The following is a 25,580-nucleotide window of genomic DNA, read 5'->3' as shown; positions in this document are numbered from 1 at the left end:
TCCAAATTTAGTCGCCTTTATGATTATATAAATGCGATGAGGGCAATAGATACAACCCTATATGCTGACTAAAAAAATTCGTGCATTTATTTCTATATAATTATATTAATTTTCCATGCCTTTTGAAATCAATGTTTCATTGCATTTTGTATATTTCCTGTATCCCTTTTATTCTTCAATTAATTGCCAATACAAATCATATTTTGTGTATATTTATATTTATCATTGTAAATATCAAAGAAACACAATTTACAAAGCATGACGACTGGGAACGTGGATGTGGCGCAGCGGTAGAAGGCGCAGATATGTTTGGCTAGGAGATTGGGTGCCGTAGATCGTGAGTTCGAGGCCCGGAAGGGCACGAGTCAATGAATTGTCATGCTCTGTTAAATTGTGTTTCTTTGATATTTTGTGTATTATTGTTTAACACTGTTTCCATTTTGGATCACGATTTTGATATCATATGGTAATCTTGATTTATCATCGACTTATAAGCAGATCATGTTAAGGTGATTTACTAGTATACCATTTATCATAAAACCAGTAATACGTATATTGATATGTACATACTGTCCTGTAGCCCGAGGAAGAAGTGATCACCCTTGGTCACGTCACCCTAAATCATATGATGACCTTGTACAGTAAATTCAAAACTGCCATCCGTGTCTATATTCATAACAAAGTCCCAGTGTTTAATATATACAAGTCGCCACTACAAAAATACATACAAAAACACGTATATTTTATCTTGATATAAGTATACTGTATATAAGCTCCACTCACTACGTTTCGAAGCAAAAATTAAACAAACAAAAAATATTGGTAACACGATGATGTAAGAACATATACCTATGATTTGACACTAAACAAACTGGGTTTAAAGATCCATGGCAATGCGTCGTACCTTGATGTAGTGATATATAATCAACTATTGGGGGATAATGAGGACGACGCCTGGAACATAAGACCATTATGGAAATTAACAGTTAATTTATCTTTGTAGAATTGTTCTGGTTGTAACGCAATAAGTGTATGATTTACGCGGTAGAGTAATAACTTTAGGAAAACAGTTGTCAAACTCGTTTTGCAGCTAATTAAAAAAATAATAATAAGTCGTTTCGGTTGAAGAATGTACTTTTAAATTTATTTTAGTTGTTATCTTCCCAGAATTTTAGCTACCATTGATGATAAAGTGTTACGTCCTACCATTTATTAGAATTAATGTTGTAAACAATTATTGCTGATCGATTTATCATCATATATATTACGACACATATAATTTTGCGAAATCATTTTACGAATGGCTGATTGTTGTGTTGTTTCTTTTAACTTAGCGTTCTATCAACAGCCGGGGTCATTTAAGGACGATGTCCTCTGTATGTGTGTTGCGTGTGTAAACACGTTAAATGTTCTTTTAATCCATTTTCCTGTCAAACATTAATATAATAAATATTCCGATTAAAATAGAACATTTTTTGTGCTATGAAATTTATATCTGCAAGTTAGAGAGAGAAAGAGAAGGAAGAAAAATAATATCTTAACAATATTTTTCAATTTAGATAAAAACAAAACTACTTGTGTTCTTTATTTATTTTTCTTCCCAGTAATTTAATCAAACATAGTCCTACTCATTACATACGTAATTAATGCAACTGCAAACGGTCATGGTTTGATTGTTAGCATTATAAAACATGTTATACCTCGTTGCAGTATTCCAAGCAATTATCAAGCAACGTACATCATTATATGTTAGCCATTTGTGAATTACAAAGTATACAGATTGTTACTTAGCACGAAAGTCATTCTGATCAAATGCATTACAAACTTTTCCGAAATAATCCAGTTTGACATGCGACCGAGGCTTCGTAAAGATCATCCCGGCGAACCTAAAGAGACTCTCTGAGGAGTACCTGGGCCACATCATAGCCCTGCTTTGTCCGATTCTTGGATTGCCATTTGGATTCCCAAACTTTGCAAAATTTGACCAATAAATTAAAAGTTCGTCGGCGATCCGCTGATCTTCCAGGGATAATTGAAATCCACTGCGATGAACGGTTTGGAACAGATAGGGGATTTCTGCGGAATGACAAGCCTTGCCTCGACAAACAGGTATAAATCGGCTAGAATTGACAAATTGAGGATAATCGAACACGTACAGCCAGGTTGCCCTGCGTCTCCCATGATCTCGCGCTACTTTCCTCGCAGAACATGTGAATACGAGATCTGTCAATAGTTGAGAAACTTCCTCTCTTGATTCTGTCGCACTTCTTGGATAATATCTGAGAAATAATTTCAGGGCAATTTTCGGTTTTAGAAGCAACAAAAATCCAAAGAAACCACGTCGACTTAAGGGTGCCTGAAATAACCCGTATGTGTATGACGTTGCCTCGTTTGCTGTTGACCCGATCATCACGGGCTTACGTACAAATACTCCACTCGCAAACGCGGCTTGTGTGTCCATTGGAACCTCATTTCCATCTAAGTGGGGTATCCATGGCACTAAGCGCTGCACAAAGGTTTCCGTTGACGCTGTTGTGTTTTTCTGAGCGTCAATAATTTCCAATGCGGATTTTTGTTTCATACATTCCATATCTTGGTGTGGACACCCCAAAGCTGAACTGAAACTTTTTCCTTGTGTTAATGCGAGTTCGTATGTTTTAAATGGAACGCTGAAAATCGCGCTCTGTATAATAGCCCTCTGGAATAAATGTTCCGCCTTTCCGGATGTAAGGTGTATGGCGACTGAGGAAGCACCGGCACTTTGTCCAAACAGCGTTACCTAAATACAAATCGTCATTGATTAACAATACATATTTCAATTTTCGTGGCAAGAAAATCGCTATTCTAATATATCAGGGTTACTTACTTCCCTTCGTTTAGCAACATCTACTGTAATAGTGATACAAGAAATCCAAAAAGATAAGAATGGGAATTGCTATGTGATACATAATTATATAAATAGGCACCTGTACAAGTTATAGCTGTGTATCTGTAATTATACAAGAATGTGTTCATAGTGGTATAATACATACTTCGTACGTCCTCACTTCCAACGTTATAACTCGTTTTACAGAAGAAGTTTTATCTGTATCTTAGTTTGAATGGTTGAATGGTTTTTATTGTGTCACATGGAACTTGCAGTATGTTTGTGAAATTATCTGTCACAACTAATTTTTTGTTTAAAGCTGACAATGCAAGTTAAAATTATTAAAATGATTTTTTTTTAAATAAGCATACTCGTTTTTTCAAAAATCGTTTATGAGACATTCCCCGGTTGAGGACAGCCATTTTTGTTTTACATTCCGACGACTCACCGACCCCTATAGAAAGCGCGTGAATCGACACACGTGCGCTCATTCATGTACGTATACACCTAGCAATCTACAGTATATATCACCGACAAATATGTAAACAAAACCCTCACCTGTAAAACTATATGGGACTTTTTTAGCAAGAAAACATGTCAACTCCTCTAAGTTGTCATCTAGATGTTTCTCAAAATAAAATTCCAACGCAAGTAAATAGAAATCCAAACAATAATCCGTCCACATATCTTCACATATATTATCGTACCCGATGCACTCAACTGACCATATACACGTGACTACGTACCTGACCCGAACGAGCGACAACTATCAAGGACACACACGTGTCGTTGTACATGTACGTGTAAAACTTAGTGTATATTGAAGTGTTTTATTAGTTCGTATTGGACATATGTTGGGATATAGCTGACAACACATGCATCTATTACTTCAATGAAATATTGTCAGGTAAGTGCAGTGTTTATTTTCAATTTGCCATTGTAATTTGCAATATCGGGGCATGTGTATCTGAGACAAGACATGTTTAGAATGATACACGTGTGTCAAGTGTCCCGTGCTTTATATAGGGGTATGGCCAGTGAAGGTTACTAAGCAGAGCAAAAGAAAAATGGCTGCCACTTCCTTAGATACCACACTGTCATAACTAGGGGATATCTCAGAAACAATTTTTGAAAAAAAAATATTTCGTTAATATATATATTTTTTTAAAATTTCAAATGCATGTTTTAACTTGCATTGTCAGCTTTAAGATAAGAACCAATCAACTGGTAGGAGACTACATCTTATGCACCTTAAATTCACATCCGAAAAAGCGATATCATGTAGTCTTAACAAAGCATGCAAATTATACCTTGAAATATTAAAGCTGACAATGCAAGTTAAAATTATTAACATGATTTTTTTTTAAATAAGTATACTTGTTTTCCAAGAATCGTTTATGAGACATTCCCCGGTTGAGGACAGCCATTTTTGTTTTACATTCCGACGACTCACCGACCCCTATAGAAAGCGCGTGAATCGACACACGTGCGCTCATTCATGTACGTATACACCTAGCAATCTACAGTATATATCACCGACAAATATGTAAACAAAACCCTCACCTGTAAAACTATATGGGACATTTTTTAGCAAGAAAACATTTCAACTCCTCTAAGTTGTCATTTAGATGTTTCTCAAAATAAAATTCCAACGCAAGTGAATAGAAATCCAAAAATAATCCGTCCACATATCTCCACGTATATCATCGTACCCGACGCACTCAACTGACCATATACACGTGACTACGTACCTGACCCGAACGAGCGACAACTATCAAGGACACACACGTGTCGTTGTACATGTACGTGTAAAACTTAGTGTATATTGAAGTGTTTTATTAGTTCGTATTGGACATATGTTGGGATATAGCTGACAACACATTCATCTATTACTTCAATGAAATATTGTCAGGTGAGTGCAGTGTTTATTTTCAATTTGACATTGTTATTTGCAATATCGGGGCATGTGTATCTTAGTCCGCTAAACCTGCCTATATTATTAGGCTTTTTTAAAAAAAATTTTTGCCTAATATATAGTCAGCTCGCGGTACCTCTTACAAATGTGAAATCGTAGGCCAGATTTGGCCTACGCTACGTCAGCGGTATATTTCTAATATATCGTCCATGAAATGCCGGGAAAACATACACATATACCTATATATTGGGATCTTATGTACTCCACTGCCCCCATGTTACATCCCATTTATGAAATTAAACAACTCTGTACAATGAAATACTTCCGAGACCCTTCTATTTCACACATTTGTAATGGCCGCCGTATACACATTTAGTAGAGCAAACGGCAGCCAATCAACTTCGCTTCCGGTTTTATTTTTTAAAAAACCACGTGTAGTTGAAAGATAAACAAAATGCTAGCTAGTTAGAGTTTTTATAGTGAAATTATGGTCGACATACACGACATGTTGTCAAATATTCAAATTGAACACGACTATTGCTGGTACCGCATCACTTTCGCGATATTCACGTTGCATATATACATGTAGCATATACACAGTTGAATTTTGTTTATCTTTCAACTACACGTGGTTTTTTTAAAATAAAACCGGAAGCGAAGTTGATTGGCTGCCGTTTGCTCTGCTAAATGTGTATACGGCGGCCATTACAAATGTGTGAAATAGAAGGGTCTCGGAAGTATTTCATTGTGCAGAGTTGTTTAATTTCATAAATGGGATGTAACATGGGGGCAGTGGAGTACATAAGATCCCAATATATAGGTATGTGTATGTTTTCCCGGCATTTCATGGACGATATATTAGAAATATACCGCTGACGTAGCGTAGGCCAAATCTGGCCTACGATTTCACATTTTTAAGAGGTACCGCGAGCTGACTATATATTAGGCAAAAAAAAAATTAAAAAAGCCTAATAATATAGGCAGGTTTAGCGGACTATGTGTATCTGAGACAAGATATGTTTAGAATGATACACGTGCAATGGGGACAACCTACGTCACCGGAAGTGATATCGGACACACAAAAACAATGAAAAAACGCCCGCTTCAAGATGAAAATCGGCTGAAATTATGACATAAAAGCAATGCATCTTCTTAACCTATCGTGCGTCAAAGACAGTGTATTGTTAGAGACTCTGTGAAATTATTAGATGTCGTCAAACTAGCTCAGATTATGCAAACACCTCGACACAATATTTTTTGACAGCAGGGATATCGGTCACATTATATTCACTAAAACGTAATAAATTGCAAACAAATAAATTTTGCTGCCACAAAACTGTCCCGTTTACTAATATGTAATATATGGCTGTTGGAAGAAAATATTTCATTCATATTATCTGCTAGTGGAGAATCATATACAGTGCTTAATTAGAAGTTATGAAAGTGATATCGGTCACACTTAGAACTTTAGGGATGACGGTCACATCCAAAGTTACGAAAACTGTGGATAAGACGCCAAAATACTTTTATTGAATTTATCTGATCTTGAAAGACGACTTTTGAACCCCATATCAGCAAATGGTTAACGAGCTATTGAAATCGCTTTTCGTCTATTGCTCATCATCCGTGTCTTTTTTTTCACAGCGTGGCTATTGGTCACATTTTATTCACCGAAAATATGTCAAGTGTAATTTTTTTTAACTTTACTGTTATTTATTGATATAAATTACCTTATTTTTCAAATAGTAGCTATAGCTCATTTTATCCGCTACAAAAGTGACAATACATGTATAACCTAGTTGGCGTTTTTAAAAAAGGATGTCGTTCACAGGGTAACGGTCACATCCAAATATTTTGAAATGCTTTGTCGCTTCGTAAAGATTGCTGAAATATTGCAGCGTTGTTTTCCCTAACTAATCATTCAGGTAAAGAGGAAATACTACCGAGATACATGATACATCATGAACTATTATCGTAACTATTTTTTGCTGAATACTTTGGTTATTCGTACACTACATATATTGTTTAGTTTTTGTCTATACATGTATTTGTACACACCCTTTGTTCTTACATTGTCTTTGCGTATAATTTAAAAACTTCGCAGTGACAATATAGAAGACACTACATAAAACTTAAAGATGTAAAGGCATCCGATGTAAACAAAAGTAAAACCACACTGATCTATAAGCTACAGAAATACGTGAATACATGATAGACAGGATAACTGAGGGTTTTTAGCTGATAGCGTTAGTACAGTTCTGCATGTCAGTTCACTGATAGTTTCTCCACAGATTAAACACACAATAACGATTGAAAAGGTACTTAGAATATATCTTAACAACAATAGCACAAATGATCATATGCAAACAAATTATGAAAGCAAATCAGTTGATAACGAGTTCAACATCATACTTCATAGTTCAGATGTTTATATACAAGTGTATCCTATAGAATATTGACCAATAATCTAGTTCTTATATACCTGTTCAGGATCCCCTCCAAAGTTGTGAATATTGGTTTTGACCCACTCCAAGGCAAGCCTCTGATCGCGTATCCCGTAATTCCCTCTGGCGGTACCGGGTTCGCTTCCGGTCACAAGAAATCCCATTGCACCTACGTACATTAAAACATTAAAATATGTTGTATTCGTTAGTATGAATTAACAATTATACATAAATGATTAGGCTAGGTAATCATTGGCTAGGTAATGTACATCACATGAGTTGTAATATAATACAAACAGGCGAAGATTGATTGTATTTGTATTTTTATTTTTCTTGATCAATTTGCTAATACACAAATTATAACTTACCTAATCGATAGTTTAGAGTGACAAGTATGACGTCACTCTTGCTAACGAAGCGTTCACCGTTATAGGCCTCGCCACCGGCGGTGTCAGTTTCGAACGTTCCACCGGGGATAAATACCATCACAGATTTATAAATCCCGGGCCCGGTGTCATGGGGGACGTATATGTTCAGGTACAAACAATCCTCTGACATCTGAATTAGATAATGACATAAAATCTTACGTGACCACCTGTCTTAAGCGATATCTTTTTTTTAAATTAACTATGTAACTATTGATATCACATGTACTAATAAACTTTACATATTCGTGATTTGTATTTGTTTAGGTATAATCATAACAGTGAACTACTGGTCACAATACTAACACGTCAAGTATAACAGCTATTTACAATCACGTCAAGTATTACAGCTATTTTCCATCACGTCAAGTATAACAGTTTTTTACTAATACGTCAAGTATAACAGTTATTTACTATTACGTCAAGTATAACAGCTATTTACTAACACGTCAAGTATAACAGTTATTTACTATCACGCAGGTATAACAGCTATTTACTATCACGTCAAGTATAACAGTTATTTACTATTCAATATAACAGTATATACGTCAAGTATAACAAGTTATTTACTATCACGTCAAGTATAACAGTTATTTACTAACACGTCAAGTATAACAGTTATTTACTAACACGTCAAGTATAACAGTTATTTACTAACACGTCAAGTATAACAGTTATTTACTAATACGTCAAGTATAACAGCTATTTACTATTACGTCAAGTATATTAACATATTTACTATGTACTTTCACGTCAAGTTAAAAAGCTATTTACTAATCACGTCAAGTATAACAGCTATTTACTAACACGTAACAACTATCATACAACACTATGTACTTCAAATTAAAAAGCTATTTACTATCACGTCAGGTATAACAGCTATTTACTAACACGTCAAGTAAACAACTATTTACTATCAAGTCAATTAAAACAACCATTTACTATCACGTCAAGTATTACAGCTATTTCTTTCATACCTACAGGTGTAATAGTAGCTGGTCTAGGGCAATACACTCATGTGGCTTGAGGCTGTATTGCATGGCTACCCATGCAATAAAGCCTCGTGACGTCACGGCGTCAACAAAATTTCTATTTCCTCGGTAAAATTTTAACATTTTTTTCACAAACTTGACTGGTTTTACAATAAAAGATGCAAACAACGGAATTTATGTTAAAATATCACGTAATTTTTCAAAATTTACTTTCATCCGTGGATTTCTTTGAAATTATTTCAAAATGGTGGGATATTATAGTTGTAAAATCGCAATAAAACATCGAGGTATGAAAGAAAAATACTCTTTCATAAGTGGATAAGAAGGATAGGGATATTCTACCCTCGAGATCACAAAATGTTGCAAAACCCTCGGCAAGCCTCGAGTTTTGCTACGTTTTATGACCCTCGGGTAGAATATTCCTATCCTTCATATCCACATATGAAAGAGTCTTATATTACTATCACTTCATGTATAACAGCTTAGGGTAAATACACCTTCATACCACACTGCCACCGGGGTCATAAATGCACAATATGACGTCAGGAACAATGACGTGACATCGGGATTACGAGGATGGCGGGACAAAATGGCGACCTCGGATTACACTTTGGTGTGAAATTCTTTGTTATGTAGGTATTTGTAGTTATGTGATAAAAAGTATCTTAAATTTGTGTTCATTTGATATGAGGTTTTATGAAACTCGTCTCGAAGTTTTCATGTTTGCTCGCCAAGGCTCGAAAAAATCAAAACTTCTTCGACTCGTTTCATAAAATCTCATATCAAGTGAACACTTAAACATGTAAAATCCCATATGTCTAAAAAGCATTGGCATAGTATGTTTAATAACGGCAAGTTTCAGGACATATCTGTAGAATAAAATACACCGATCAATGCATTGAATAGTAGCGTTTTCTTCATACATTTTAAAATTGAAACTGAAATAATTTAGTCTTTTAGCGATGTGTCAGCTGTCCTGAAACAGTAGTCACATAACAAGGGTGTCATTAAGTAAAACAATTACACTCACTTGAAATTGACATCTTTTCTTGTTTGCTTGAAATTTTACTCAAAATCAATTTGAATACGGCGAAATGTTAACTGAAAAGTGACGTAATGATAGTCTGGTGTTGCTATATGTTTCGGTATACACCTTATACAGTATATGTAGACACATTTTACCTGTGGTAGACAGTATTCTGGGATAGCTCTACATTCGGCCTGTAAACACATGGGGCGAGGGTAAGTGGCGTCCCATACCCCGACCCACCGGCGAGGGGACTGAGAGTGCTGCCATCTATAATTTAAATGAACACGCAAAATTATAACTATTAGTTAAAAGCAGCAGCAGCAATAATAACAAAATTTGCAACAACCCCAATATGAACAACAAGCAAAAGCAATATTAATAGCAACAGCAAAAAAATCAACAGAATGATATTCTGACTATCGTCAATGGTAGCGTACATAAATACCTTGGTATGTCTTTAAACAAATTCAATGACAAAAACATCAGTAAAGGCGACTGAATCATTAAAGAAACTAGCAGCAAGAACAGAAGACAGCTTGAGATAGCGAAGCTGAGAAAGAGGCAGCAGGAACAGTAGATAGCGAATCTGAGGAAGAGGCAGCAAGAGCAGTAGACAGCATAAGATAGCGAATCTGAGGAAGAGGCAGTAAGCGCCGTAGACAGCATAAGATAGCGAATCTGAGGAAGAGGCAGCAAGAGCAGTATATAGCGAATCTGAGGAAGAATATGAAACAACAATTTCTGCATTGTCGGAGCTGAGGAGGACCATCAGAGGGTAAGTTAGATATATATATTGTGAAGGGAGAAGTAAACGGAGAAGAAAGGATGGACAAAGGAAGAAGGAATCCACAAGCACTCTCTTTCAAACTACAGTATTTATTTAGTAAGCACCGAAGGGAAGGTATTTCTTGCTATACTGTCATGAATAAAGACCAATGAGTTTATAGACATCGCTGTGCAGAAAGGAGGAGTAACACAAATTATCAAAGATGCCAATGAAATAAAAAGAGATATGGCTGTCATCTGAATATACCTGACCAGTGTGCTTTGTCCAACCCAGATTCGCCATCTCTTCTAACGAACGTCTTTTAGTAGATATATGTTTTCATTGCATATCTTCACACCCAACTGCAAGAGTCTAGAAAGTTGTATAGTTACCGGACGCACTTTATCAATGATTAACAGTGTCTGAGAAACAAGTATAACATATTGATGTATATAAAGACTCATTGAGCGATGCCAAGAACGAAAGACACACTACCAGCTAGATACGTGGAAGAATTTATCAACATGGCCTCCATTAGTGTATGAAGTGGAAATGCCGACAGTTGAGACAGTGGGGCAGATACATTAACTCCACCCTGTAGATAATATTTAGAAATAGAGGTAACTACATCAAAGCAACACGAACTATATATATACTCCTTACTACTACGATAAACCACTTTATTGTCGAGAGACACAAATAGAGTTCGAACGTAAATTTACAAATGCTTCGCGAATAAATGTATCAAACGTATAGATGAATGCACGATAATCAGTAAGAGCCATTGATCGCGAATTGATGCTGAAAATAACGAAGATGTGAAATATTGTTTACGCGAATATATAGTTATTTACAGTATTAGGATTTAGATTACATAATTATCACTGCCACTGTTGTAACAGATATTACGTCAGATTTTCGGTAGTTATTTTAGTTATAGTACGTACCTTTCTGGTGGTGAAGCGTAAGGTATTCCTTGGAACACTTTTGCTTCTGGCGTGGTGAAACCGCGCACCCAACCGTACAGGGTTTCAACCAATACACACTGACAGGCGGTAACACAGACCAGTAACACGAGAAGTACTGTCGTCATGTAAGGTATCCCCATGGTAAACACTATATCCAGGCAAACGAAAATATAAAATTAGAAAATACTGTCATAACATAATAAATAAATTCCATACGTTACACTCATTTCTATTGGTCTATTTCTATTATTGTAGAAATACAGATATCTTTATTTTTAATACAGATGTCTCTATTTGAGTTAAAGATATCTTAATTTGACATGAAATAGAGGTATTCGTATTTAACCATTCAATAGGAAAAACGACTGCTCCCTTGACTGTCCGTTTTGTGCATGACGGAAGTAAAGCAGTAGTGACGAAAAATGATGGGGAATACAGACCGTGTTACAACCTATCCACTTTTGATATTATTCAGTTAAAGCTGCACCATTTCGCTCTGTTGATCGGAGAGCAGTTGCCGTGTTCTGTACGTAAGAAATTCCCACCGAATAGCACGTTCATCGGTTCAATAGACCTACAGTTATTATACATGCATATGGATTCTTAAAATCCAATTTAATTGCAAGCGTTTCAGCAACATTGATCAGGATAAAGGAATTGTCATATTTTTTGTGTGTTTCACATTAATCTTCGTACCGAGCAAACACTTGTAAATACAGATATCTTGAATTCAAAAAGAGATATCTCTATTTTAAATAGAGATATCTGTATTGCAAAGTAATTGCAGATATTTCTAATTCAATAGAGATATCTGTATTTGAAATAGAGATATCTGTATTTGAATGAGAGATATCTGTATTTAAAATGAAGACATCTCTATATAAACATAATGAAAGATATTTTTGTTTAAAATAGGGATATCTTTAATTCAAATAGAGATATCTCAATTACAATTAAAGATATCCGTAATTCAAATAGATATATCTGAATTTGAAATAGAGATATCTGTAATTTAAAAGAAAATATCTCTATCTTTATTTAAATAGGGATATTTTTATCTAAATTACAGATATCTTTAATTAAATAGAGATATCCTTATTTTAAATAGAGATATCTTTAATCAAATATAGATATCATCATTTCAATTGGTACAAATCCAAACGGTTTGCCATATATACTGATACTTCAAATAAAATAAACACTAATTCCTACATATATAATACAGTTGAACAAAATATGCCGAAAGTGTGTTTTCCCTATGTAAACCATAGTAAACTTTCTCGCTTCCCGGGGACTACCATGATACTCACAGGGCGGACGGACGACGCTGGACAAAAGTCCATCAAAAGTCATTTGAAACTTACTCTCGTATGGAGCTTAACCATCTGAGTCATAAAAGGACGCAGCCATCATGGATAAGAGCATGCATAACATTTAGATGTTGATTACTCCTACTATAAATGATTTAACCAATAATATTTCTCAAATACATAACTTTTGAGGATGAATAATTACCCGGTTTTTTTTTACCTTTTATAAACATCTATAAATTCAAACTGCGGATATCCATGAGAAAATACATATCATTTCAAACAAGATTAAGTTCTTGTAATGGAAATAACACTGAACACTTGTATGAGAGTTTATGTATAGTCCTATAATAGACATAATTGAAAGAAATTTAGCATTTTATGTTATAAAAAAAGTTATTTTTAAAAAAAAGTTAAAATACGTAACATTACAAGCAAAACGCAGACAGATGATTTCCTCGCTACTGAGTTAACACGGCAAGTATTTCTATGGGATCTCAGCCAGTATAGGGACCGAAGAATCAAACCAAAAATAGATTCCTGGAAATCCCCTTTTGGGCACAAGATTTCATAGAGAGGTGAATGTTTCGGAGCCTGCTGATTGGGTATTCAGGGTGCATCAGTTTAAAATGTTAATGTGTGGGTTGGGCAATACATGTAGATGTAAAATATATAAAGAAATTTTAAAATTCTGTCAAGTGTGTGTCTGTCAGGGGGAGGTAATCAATATTGGAATTTCATGAATATTTTGGTCATTTTTTGGTGCGGAATTCAACATAAGATGGCACCCCCCACATAAAAGTTTAGCAAGATGGTAGATCTTTATTTCTTTTTATTCACATGTATGCGAGATGCCATTCTTCAAAATTAGTGACAGGTGACCAGACTTGAAAACTCCATTTAACCTTGAGAGTGGCAAACGTTAATATATCGTATATAGCGAAATCATTTGGTTCTGCGGTCTCTAAATCACTGTAATCGATTCCCGGTGTCATATCTTCGTATTGTAGAAAATATTTTTGAATAAAAGTACACGGAATACAAGTGATGTTGTCAGATCTTCTATGAAAGGAGTGAGGATTTGTATATTAGTCTGATTGCGTAACCACTACCATAACATCTGGAGGTTTGTTTTTGTGTATAATCCATAAATTGAACAATAACAAGTTTATAAAGTTTGCGAGTTAACACGTTTTCCAAATTTTACCTTCTTTTTTATCAATATGTACTTTAGATATGAAAAGCCATACAGTTATAAAGTATTCAATAATATCACTTTGTTAGAAGCATATTTCAATAATTGAGAAATGAGCGGATATTTTTTTCTTAGTAATAATAATATCAATAAATGAATATTTAAACATGATAAAATTTGCCATTCAAAATATATCTGGGGAACGTTATATCAAGGGGAAATAAATATATAGTCATCAAAAACGAATCTGGGGAAACTTGTATTATATCTACGGTAAATATACGAACGAATCATATTTGGTGAATCTAGCTCCCGCTAGATACTTTCTTGATGACCATCAAACATTCTATCCCAAAATAGATATTATACAGTTAGTCCCTTAATATGTAGACACATTTATATATTGACTTAATGCCATCTTTGAATATTAATAGGAAATATATACTGCTCCAGCAGATTCAAAGTTGCTTTATAGTTTAGGAAAAGAAAATTGATGTACCTTAATGGGAAAGGTTGATGTGCAAGCATCAACAGAGGTAAACACGGATACTGTTTTATCTTGATCGCATAGATAATTTCTCTAAATAGAATCATCAGAATCATTCGATAAAATGCCAAATACATATACTTCTTCCCAGGTAATCCAAACTAGCTTACTTCTGAGATGCAATTGTATAAATTGTACAAAAAAAATAATGGACCCACAAAATAATGAACTTGAATCTGTAACTGATACTCTGATAGAACCATTCTATTGGCCAGTGTAAGTTATGAGGTAAGACTTAACGCTATTTTCTCCCAAAAAATATTACAGTAGGTCAAAAGCTTGTCAGTAAATGGAAATCAATTCCACAAGGACAAAGTAATAGTTTTACTTGATAAAAGCTATGCAATTAATTTTGGCTGCGAAGCAAGTTTTTTATTGTTCTATGGCCCCGTAGTCCCTCAATAAATTGGTAACTTACTTCAGCTTTAGTATATTCAGTTATAAAGACTTATATTTTATTATCATTAACACAAATACAAAAAGCAGTGTATATGTGTTGCTTTGCCGTTATTTAGGGTACATTCTGATTTTTGTGATGTTGCTATATATCATAAAATAACATTCAAGTTAAAATTCTTGTAACTTAATCTCTTAATGTATATGTACTAGTTCTACCGTGAAATTCCATATTTCTTGGAGGACTATTTTCTCAGTGTAATCATTACGTCGATGAGCCAATCAACTGTGTTACTTGCAAAAATGAATTATATTAGCCGCACTTTCCGTTGTTTATTGCTAGGGTTTAATACATGGAATCAGACCCAACAATCCAATCCAGGTTGGATTTGTCATTACAATAATTACTAAGGATATATCAAAAGTGATGGTTCAGCTTCCAATATTGGAATATTATAGACATCAAGGGACACCATTGTCAGTAACGAAAACTATGGACCATGAACATCAAATGACTGTCATTAACGGTCCGAAAATCCGTTGGAGAAGATCTGCGATAAGCTGCAGGTAATTTGAGAGTTTACGTTTCCAAGCCAGATAATTTTTACCGTAGGTTTATATATGCCATACGTACAATTATGCATACTATACGTTAATATTTACATTATGAACAGTGATATAAATATTAAATTAGCATATGCATTATGTACAGTGTATGCCTTTATCCACAATCATGTCATGGTATTTTACTCATACTCTAAAGCGAAATTAATAAACAATAGAAATGTATTCTTTCATATTACGATTCAGAGTAGCCTTTAAAATAATCAAAAAAAAATCAATACTTGAAATATTGTCAATGAATCAATATATCTTATTGTCCATAACAATAGTATATTCAAACATTTGCGTGCATAATTTAGTGTTTATAAACCATAAATGTATAGAAATTGTTTTACCTCTTTAGCCTGGCCAATCCTAATAGTATGTGAACGTGTGATAGTGAGCTGTTCACAAGTTTGAACCAGAGCCGGCGATCAACGACCACTCAATGGTATATTTCTTGCGATAAGTACGTATTAAAGTATGATATATAAGTGTGTGATACAAATGTATGTCAATGAACCACCTTGAACTAACAAATATGCTAAATCATATTGAGTATTTTAGGGTTTTGGATAATTATATATGTCTTTTTTTACCTATAAGTCGATCGATCTGGTGTCGCTCGCTGGAAAGGCGATACAATTATGTAAGTGCATGTATATAAATTATATCGAGTCGTAAAGGGATATGATAATCAGAACACACCGCTGTCAATAGATAAGTATTGTTAAAACATGGCTGTGATGTCATCTTTTGTTGTCCCCAGTACTTTATTTAGACTATTGTTCAAGTACTTGTTCTGTCTGTAGATTAGTACACCTTTCACTGTACATTATTTTACCTGTAGCCGTAGATTAGTTTCAACTAATCTACAGTTCCAGGTAAACTAATGTACAATGAAAAGGAAGCGAGTAACACTACATACAGCAATGTAAAATTGGACAGATAAATAACAAGTAGATGTAATCAAATTCAACATAAATGTAATAGAAAACTTCAATAATACATATCATTACATATTTTCTGTTTTATATATTGATTCGTGGACATCGGCATAAATCCAATCACATCAACCACAACGCATAAAATTACTCCTTGTGTTGAAAATCAAGACTCTTTAGTATTTCGACAGCACAGGCATTCCTACAACGATGTTTTGATTTTAAATAGAAATGTGTACTTTCTTTCTTTGAAAATTGAATGAATGCTTTCGGTGTATTTCCAAATAATTTCACTGTTAATTGCTTCATTTCTTGAGTACATACACGTAACACTTAAATCCACGTTTTCCGAATTGAATAATTTCGGTATAATTCCTTATCCAAGAATCACACAAAGCCTAATGAACAAATTTGAAATTTTAAGCTTTCTTTTCATCACTTTGCCGTTTTCACTCAATTTCGGTTAAAAGCGGTTATTAAGGGTTTATGATGAGATGAGTTTTGCGTTATAACTCCATATCAATATAAAAAGATATTCAAGTTAATCCTTATAATTCAATCTATTCAATCTATTCCCGTAAAATCTAAAAATTCATGATGGACTCTATTTTCTATGAAATCAATGCGCCTTTATTTCAACAAATCACAAAGGACGTTACAAACGTCAACGTCATTGTTTAGGCTATGAGATGATATAAAATGAAATATACTTTTAAATTCAAGTCGTTACAAGAAAGTATGAATAATGAAACAAAAATTTTCATTATTTATTCATTAAAGGTAGGTTTCGCCCAGTCAAGTTTTTTTTCTGTAAAATCCGACAAGCCGAAGAAAATATGAAAAAAATGTATTTAAAATATCTCTATTTAATTTATGTATGCGTATGAGATTGAACGAATGTCTTGAACACAATGTTGATAGAAATCCATGATTAATTACGATGTCACACTGACAGTATGCAAATAAACCTGTGAGGGATTGATTTGTCGAAGTTTCGCGCATGCGCATTGTTACGTCCTAAAAGTCAACAAAATGGCTGAACGAAAGCATGCGAGAAAAAAAATGTATCTGAATCGGCAATAAAGAGGAGGAATTAAGAATGGAATCGATCGATAGCACCCTAGGATATCTCTAGGGAATGAAAGTCAGAGATGGCATGTAGCAAAAGAAGAAACAGAAGCCACATATCAAGCGGAACTTGCCCGGACTCTGCCCGGACTCGTGTTGAGGTAAATTTCTGCCAGCAGACATGCAGTGGCAGACTAACTACATACATGTTTAATGTACTAAGCTAGCGAGCGCATATCAGTAACATGAAGTATTTTAGATTATATGATGTGTATAAACAATCAATCGCACTTCGATTTGTTGTTGTTCCTTTTCTTTTTGACTAAACATACTGTGGCAAGACTCACTGCTATCTGACATTTTGTTGCAGGCTTCCGTTTGTTGATGCCTCGAAAAAATACGTCATGCTCTATGTAAAGCTTGACTTCGCTCTATTTTTAGAGGAGTATTTTCCTGGTCAAGCTAGGCAACTGACCACCCATATTGTTCGATATATACATTAAAAATGATCTGAAGATTATATCTTTGTACAGGATAAATTTTATTTTCGTAGTCTTTATATTTCATTCGGCGAAACCTACCTTTAATTATCATTTACCTTTTCAGCTATCATATCAACAAACTTTATAATGGAGGTAAATATATAGTTAATATTCTTTGTTTTCTCAATAATTTTTGAACACTTCAGTATGAAAATATTATAGTACGAACAATATGATTATGAATAACTGAACGAATTTTGGGCTATGCATTTTTGTCATTTATGAACTGTCTGTATAGAAATACATGTACAATGCATTTACTGTACCATATTTTATAAAACACTTGCTGGTATCACTCAGTTTTACAAAAAGGACTGTTTTAATGACCAGTTTTATTTTACGTCTTTATTGAATACATTTTCTTATAAATTTAAAGACACTTTATTCCAAAATCAACCATTGCCATCCGTACAAAACATAAATATAAAGCTTCATTTTATTTCGATTGCAAGCTATACAGATTTGGTATTTAGCAAATATCATTACAATTCATATTATATTATATACGCAGTAGTTTATTGTAATGTAACCATTTTAAGATATTCCGTCTTTATATTATGTTACAGAGTTAGTTCCCTTGCGGGTAGGTATCGAATCCTACGTTATTATTTTGTGAGTGCATATTCACGTCGTTTTCTCCGAAAATTAGACATTACACTCACAAACACATGACATCACAATCAGTACCTACCCACCTAATCGCAAAGGCAGATAACTCTGTTGTATTATGCAAATACGGAATATTTATACATTGAAGCTGCATTATCAGCAATAATCATGCAGCGTGCATCCTCGTAATTAACGGCTAGTCATTTCAAAATTCGACACGGATTGTCCATTAAATAATGGGCACGTTAATTCATACTATTAAATAATGTCACTTAGCACGAAAGTCATTCTGATTAAAGGCATTACAGACTACTCCGAAATAATCCAGTTCGACATGTGATCGAGGCTTCGTAAACACCATCCCGGCGAACCTGAATGGGCCTCTGGAGGAATACCTTGGCCACGATAGAGTTCTATTCTGTACGGTTTCTGCTGTTGGGTCGCCATTTGGATTTTCAAACTTTGCAAAATTTGACCAATAAATTAGAAGTTCGTCTGCGATCTGCTGATCTTCCATCGATAACTGAAAACCTCCACGGTGTACTGTTTGGAACAGAAATGGGATTTCCGCAGCATGACAAGCCTTGTCTCGACAGTAAGGTACAAATCGGCTTGAATTAAGGAACTTCCATGGATAATCGAACACATACAGCCATGTAGTATTTCGTCTCTCAAGATCTCGTGCAATTTTCCTGGCAGGACATGTGAATACGAGATCTGTCGCTAGTTGGGAAAATTCCTCCCTTGCATCCGCCACACTTCTTGGATAATATCTTAGAAATAAATTCATGGCAACTTTCGGTTTCAGAAGCAACAACATAGCCGAAAAGGCACCGCGACTTAAGGGTGCCTGGAATGTCTTATATATGTATGAGGTTCCCTCGTCTGCCGCTGTCCCGATCATAACGGGCTTACGTACAAAAACGCCCCTCGCAAACGCTGCTTGTATGTCCATTGGAACCTCATTTCCATCTAAATGTGGCATCCATGGCATGAAACGCTGAAGAATTGTTCCTGATGTTGTAGTCTTTTTCTGGGCATCAATGATTTCTAGTGCGGTTTTCTGTTTCATACACCCTAGATCCTGTTGTGAGCACCCCAAAGCCTCACTGAAACTCTTCCCTTGCGCTAATGCCTGTTCGTATGTTTTAAAGGGGATACTGAACGGCGCACTCTGTATAATAGCTCTCTTGAATAAATGTTCCGCATTTCCGGAAGTCAGGTGTATGGCGACTGAGGTAGCACCGGCACTTTGTCCAAACAACGTTACCTAAATATGCAAATGAAGAATCTTCCTTGATTTGATAACTAAAAACACGCATTGTAACTTTCATTTCATGAAACCTGTTATCATAAAAAAACAGATAAGAAATGGTATGCAATTATCATATATATGGTCAATTGTAATGAAATATACATTGCAATGTACATCTCTAAATACAATTATCAGAAACATATAAACATAGGTATAGATGTTTCTGCTATTATATAGATATAAAATATTTATATGCATTTAAAAATAATGGCAGAGAGATAATCTACCCCAAGTAAATTTTTGTTTTAGACATTAATCAAACAACTGGTAGTAGATGCACTTTTAAACTTATAGAAATACTTTCTGAAAATATTTTGCACGTTATGTTCACATTTTAAAAGATGACACATCGTAGTTAGCATTGGTAATAAACCATGTTAATTATGTTAAATTAACAAAAATATTGTGCAAAAAACAAAACAACGCAAAAACGGCTTACTCAGATGACAATACAAACATCAGTTATTATATTGATTACCAAAGTCTAATATACCTGTTCAGGATCCCCTCCAAAGTTGCGAATATTGTTTTTGACCCACTCCAAGGCAAGCCTCTGATCACGTATCCCATAATTCCCTCTAGCGGTTCCAGAATCGCTTCCGGTTACAAGGAATCCTAGTGCTCCTATTGTAAATCATAAAAAATATTTTTGTTAGTAAAAGTGTTTGCTGTCAACAAAATTTAGGTTCTAGTATACATACTTGGCATATTACAGAGTTAGCTGTCTTGCTAGTAGGACGTCACACTCAAAAACACATTACGTAACAATCAATACCTACCCTCAAGGCCAGATAACTATAAATATTCAAATACAGAGGTAGCAGTTCACAGTTAGACCAAATGGCCATGGGTGAGATTTTTATCAAGCAGAAAGACCCAGTTTTATTATAAACATAAAGAAAATTAAAAAAATTTGTCCTAAAATTGGTGAATTTAATCTAGAAAATTATATGCAGGTTTCACAATTGCATAAAGAAATTCAACGAAATGGGTTCGAGATTAATAGTTTAGAGAGTATCCGAATGTGCGTCTAAGATGGTAAAACTCAATACTGTAGCAGCATAAATTGATAGCCGCGGTACGAGGTAAGATTGCTCAAAAGTTTAACCTCAAAAGTTATAACTATGTCGAAATAGGCTCAGTTCCGCTATCACGACAGTGATGCTTGATTTTAAACTGTGTCCAATGTGTTTTCATCAAAAAACCAAATTTGGTTACCATGGTTTTTACAGGCTCACAAAACCTCAAAAACAGACCTGTCCAAAAATGAACTCTGCATAATAATTGCAAATGTTTTGTAGATTAAATATATATATATACTTTTATATAGGTGTTATTTAATGTTAAAAAGCTGTTTGCACATAATTAAAGCCTGCAATTTATTTTGCTGACATGCTAACAGGCGAACATTTACTGTCTGTGAAACACAGATCTATTCGCTAATGCACTTGTCAGTGGCCACCACACCAACTATATCTTACCCAGTCTATAGTTGAAAGTGACCAGTATGACGTCACTCTTGTTAACGAATCGTTCGCCGTTATAAATTTCGGCGCCGGCAGTGTACGAGTCAAACCCTCCACCGTGGATAAAGACCATCACGGATTTATTACCCCCGGGCCTGGCGTCCTGGGGGACGTATATGTTCAGGTACAAACAATCCTCTGACATCTGAATTAGAAAATAACATATCATACCTGTGCTATATTTATCTATTAAACATACACGTACATTCAGTGTGCTCTCTTTGTATATTTTTCATGTACTAAGTATTTACGAAATGAAATGAAAGAAAAATGTACCTGTGGAAGACAAACCCCTGGGACATCGTCAGATCCACATTCGGCCTGTAAACACATGGGGCGAGGCTGGGTGGCGTCCCATACCCCGACCCATCGGGGAGGGGGCTGAGAGTGCTGCCATCTATAAATTTTGATAAATTATTTATATTGGTTACTGATGACATTAAAATGAAAAGACAACAATAACAATTATTATCTTCTTACCTCGGAAATGTAAACTAAATTCTATATATCTTTCTTTAATAGAACAACTGTTACATATTCCTTATAATTCAATATTACATGCAATAATCATTTTCATTGGCTTAAAAATTATGATATCAGCACATGATGTAAAAAATGACATTGCCATTTATCACGTCGTATTTGATTGGTTGATATGGTAGCGTAATAATTTCAAAGAGAAAGGAGTCCGTCAACAATAGTGGAATTATACGTAAAATATTTAATTTTAAGGATAAATTAGAATATAATTACATATTATGGAGATTATAAAACAAGAATCAGAGTGTACTACGTATTTAAAGGAGACTCAAAGTTTGCGTTATATCTTCGTAACACAAAAACATTGTCAAGTTGGAATTTTCATTTTCATTGTTGATGCTGCAAAATGCAGCAAATTTTCTATCGCGTAGGATGTTTCTTTCGAAAATATGAAAACAGTAATTACAAATCGATCAATGAATATTTAATTTGCAACTTAAGGACAACATACGTACCTTTCTGGAGGTGAGGCGTAAGGTATTCCGAGGAACGCGATTGCTTCCGGTGTGACTAGCCCGCGTACCCAGCCGTAAAGGGTTTCCGCGTAGACACACAGACAGACAGGAACACAACTCAGTACCACAAGAAGTACAAATGTTGTTGTCACATAATTTACTCCCATGGTATTCACTACTTTCAGATAAAAATGAAAACAATAAAAAAAAAAATTGTGTGATTTAATATCAATTTTGAGCCTTGAATAATGTCCGTTCTTTATCGGTAATTAGTCAAAATTAAATCAATAATAAGTAATCCCGCGAATATATGTTGTAGTTGTTAAACATACACGATATTCAAAGCAGCAAATAATGTGTCCAATACATTGCACTGCTATCTAGCATTAATCTCGTTTACCACAATGAAATAAAATGAAGCAGCTTTTCCTCCGAAATTACTGATCCACTTTCGAAAAAAACATCCCTCCAATTCTTTCAAACGACAGCCGGTCGACGACACAAATGGTTCCAGGTTATTGCGTTCTTGAATCAGACGGCCCAATTATAAGAAGAATCAGGTAAACTACTTAGTACTGAAGTCGGTATCAATGTTTATCTGGTTCTCTGAGTGTGGGGGAATTGATACACAGTCCAGTAACATTAATGACCTTGTTGTCATCCATCAGCCTTTGACCCAAACGCATGTCAGGACATTATTACCCCAAGATGGACAGTGGTCAATTATTAGTTATTGGTCTACATACTAGTAATAGACTTTCCCTAATACACATACCGATGGTTAGTGTGTGCACCCACTTCCGGTCTGATTTACGTCACGTTAAAGATCTGAAACAGTACCGGAAGTTCTTTAACGTAGTTTATTTTTCTTTCTATGAATCAGATAAACGATTTCCGAACTGTGGTGAACGATACTGCTACTCATGATTTAGGTATCCATGTTGACTCAGAGAGAGTTGGTAATATCCAACATTACATATGTATAACATAAAATGTATTAATACATAAATGAACACAACAATGTAATATGGAATGGAAATATTTCAACTGTGGTAACATACATCTTAAAGTCTTCACGTTTATAAGCTAGGTTCAGATTTTTCGAAACAAACTTTATTCAAACACCGACTTAAGTCAGGGTGTTTTCACATAAGTTAAATTAGGTGAAAATCTGAAGTTTTGAATTAAGTCTGCACTTTTGTTTCAAGAAAATAAAGCCAGAAAAGACTTGAGCATAGAATGTAGAGTGAACCCCCAATAATCCGAAAAATTCACAATCCGGACGTAACTTTTATAACAATTACACTAAGAAACGCATTTGATTATTGCATAAGTAAACGACCGTCATGAACATTCGCAATCCATACGGTTTCAGCTTGGAGCGCAAGTGTTCGGATGATCGAGGAGCCATTATAATTATAAAATAATAGTGATATGATATAAAATGGACATAGATCGACCAGTAATAATGATTATCATTCGATTAAAGGCACTATTATATGTATATACATAGTGCCTGTGGCTATACGACGGACTGTAATTGTTCAGCCGTAAATAACTCTCTACTGGTTGGGTAATAACATCTATTGATGTAAAAACTTGTGCACTATATAACTATTTTCAAAGTTATTCATCAAGGATATACTTAGGCTGTGACGCTGTGGTTTATTTTTGCAATGACAATCAATCTCACTTCATTTATAATTTTTTTTAATTATCTCAGATAAATGTTGGTATGTTGGACCACCAAATTTCCATCATTAGACCAGTATAATGTGTTCATTTACCGCATATTCTCATATTTGTTAACAGGGTGGGTGACAAAATCTGTTTAATATTTCTCTGATGAAGGAATTTCTAATACACATGAAGACTTTTAAATAATATATATATTACAACAATTAAGATAATGATATTTCCATTACAATCTGTATCTAAAATAATAGAGGCTATCAGATGAAAACAGATCACAGCTAACAATGCACATATTGAAATTAAAGTATATGTTTTATATAATATGTAAATATCCGTGTACTCCTCAGTATTTGATAGTTTAATTAGATAGTGATATTTTAAAAGATAACACAATACACCCCAACATTATGCATAGTGTATACAAAACGGTAGTGTAACAACTAAGATATAAAACAATTCTTTTTAATATAAATCACGATTTAAACATGAAACAAAGCATAAATATCTTCAAACAATCAGCGTATGAATAGCTATATGTTTTAGTTCTGATTTCGCGTCACATTAGTAAATATATAGACACACGTATATTATTGAACCATTTCGTATATTTCTATGCCCCAGGGTGCATAATTGACCTATATTAACGTCATCAGCGAGGATCGTCACCATCCATCATAACATAATTTACGTATGGCGTGCTGTTAATAAAGAGTTATCTCCCTTAAGCTTTTACAATTTCTCCATTACACCAGGGAAAGTTCTGTACTGAATATGCACTTACATGACTTATAAAGCGCACTTAAGAGCACTCTGGTATACTAGACTTAGTTACTTGCCTTCGTGAAACGAATTCGAAGGGAAGTAACTGTTGTAAAAATCTTTCCTCTAAACGTTTATATTTTTCCCATTAATCCTATTTTAGGGATGCGTTTCAGACGTATTGCGCTAAAATATCATTGAATTTTCTCTACAGCTATTATAGAAATTCTTACAAATTCGCGAATTCACCGATGCACAATCTGTCCAAAATCACATTTGCGCTAAAATTAGAATTACGCCAAAATAAGTTATCTTAAAAATTTAGTCTTATTGTGTTTTTATCTTAGATATAAAAAGAAGAACTATTTTAATTAGATTGAATGTTGTACACAAACCGTCGACAGGCAACTGAAAAAAAATATTACTTGAAAATCAAGACTTGAAATTGTCTTGAAGATCATGACAAAAGAAGTATAGATAAGTTACTATGATAAATAATCGCCTTTTATGTGGTCTTTTATATAGAACAACCCCTTCTTCATGAAATTATATCTTTTTTCGACGATATGTGTTGGTGATATCTTTATAAGCTATAACCTCTCGTGTAGTTCTATGTAAAATACCAATGCAATTTTACATTGTAGTACATGGCAGACAAGTTATATCCTCT

The 25,580-nt window shown here is 34.4% G+C and overlaps 2 protein-coding genes across 2 annotated transcripts; both read right to left on the bottom strand.

Moving 5' to 3' along the window:
- Window positions 1–1,490: 1,490 nt before the first annotated feature.
- LOC138332755 (crystal protein-like) lies at window positions 1,491–12,025 on the bottom strand. The gene is made up of 5 exons (XM_069280724.1): window positions 11,386–12,025; window positions 9,825–9,939; window positions 7,594–7,783; window positions 7,264–7,394; window positions 1,491–2,779 (listed from the first exon to the last, which is right to left on the bottom strand). The coding sequence occupies exons 1-5, from the start codon at window positions 11,544–11,546 to the stop codon at window positions 1,784–1,786; spliced, it is 1,593 nt and encodes a 530-aa protein (XP_069136825.1). The 5' UTR covers window positions 11,547–12,025; the 3' UTR covers window positions 1,491–1,783.
- A 4,396-nt stretch (window positions 12,026–16,421) lies between these two features.
- On the bottom strand, window positions 16,422–25,469 carry LOC138333298 (crystal protein-like). Its single transcript, XM_069281586.1, has 5 exons — window positions 22,457–25,469; window positions 21,738–21,858; window positions 21,417–21,606; window positions 20,429–20,559; window positions 16,422–19,890 (listed from the first exon to the last, which is right to left on the bottom strand). Exons 1-5 carry the CDS (start codon window positions 22,621–22,623, stop codon window positions 18,889–18,891), a joined length of 1,611 nt encoding a protein of 536 aa, XP_069137687.1. The 5' UTR covers window positions 22,624–25,469; the 3' UTR covers window positions 16,422–18,888.
- Between the last annotated feature and the right edge of the window lie 111 nt (window positions 25,470–25,580).

Source organism: Argopecten irradians, chromosome 10 (genome assembly GCF_041381155.1).
Source record: "Argopecten irradians isolate NY chromosome 10, Ai_NY, whole genome shotgun sequence".
In the NCBI taxonomy this organism is placed as follows: Eukaryota; Metazoa; Mollusca; class Bivalvia; order Pectinida; family Pectinidae; genus Argopecten; species Argopecten irradians.
Note: the sequence above shows the minus strand (reverse complement) of the source record. Positions and strands in the feature narration are given on the sequence as shown.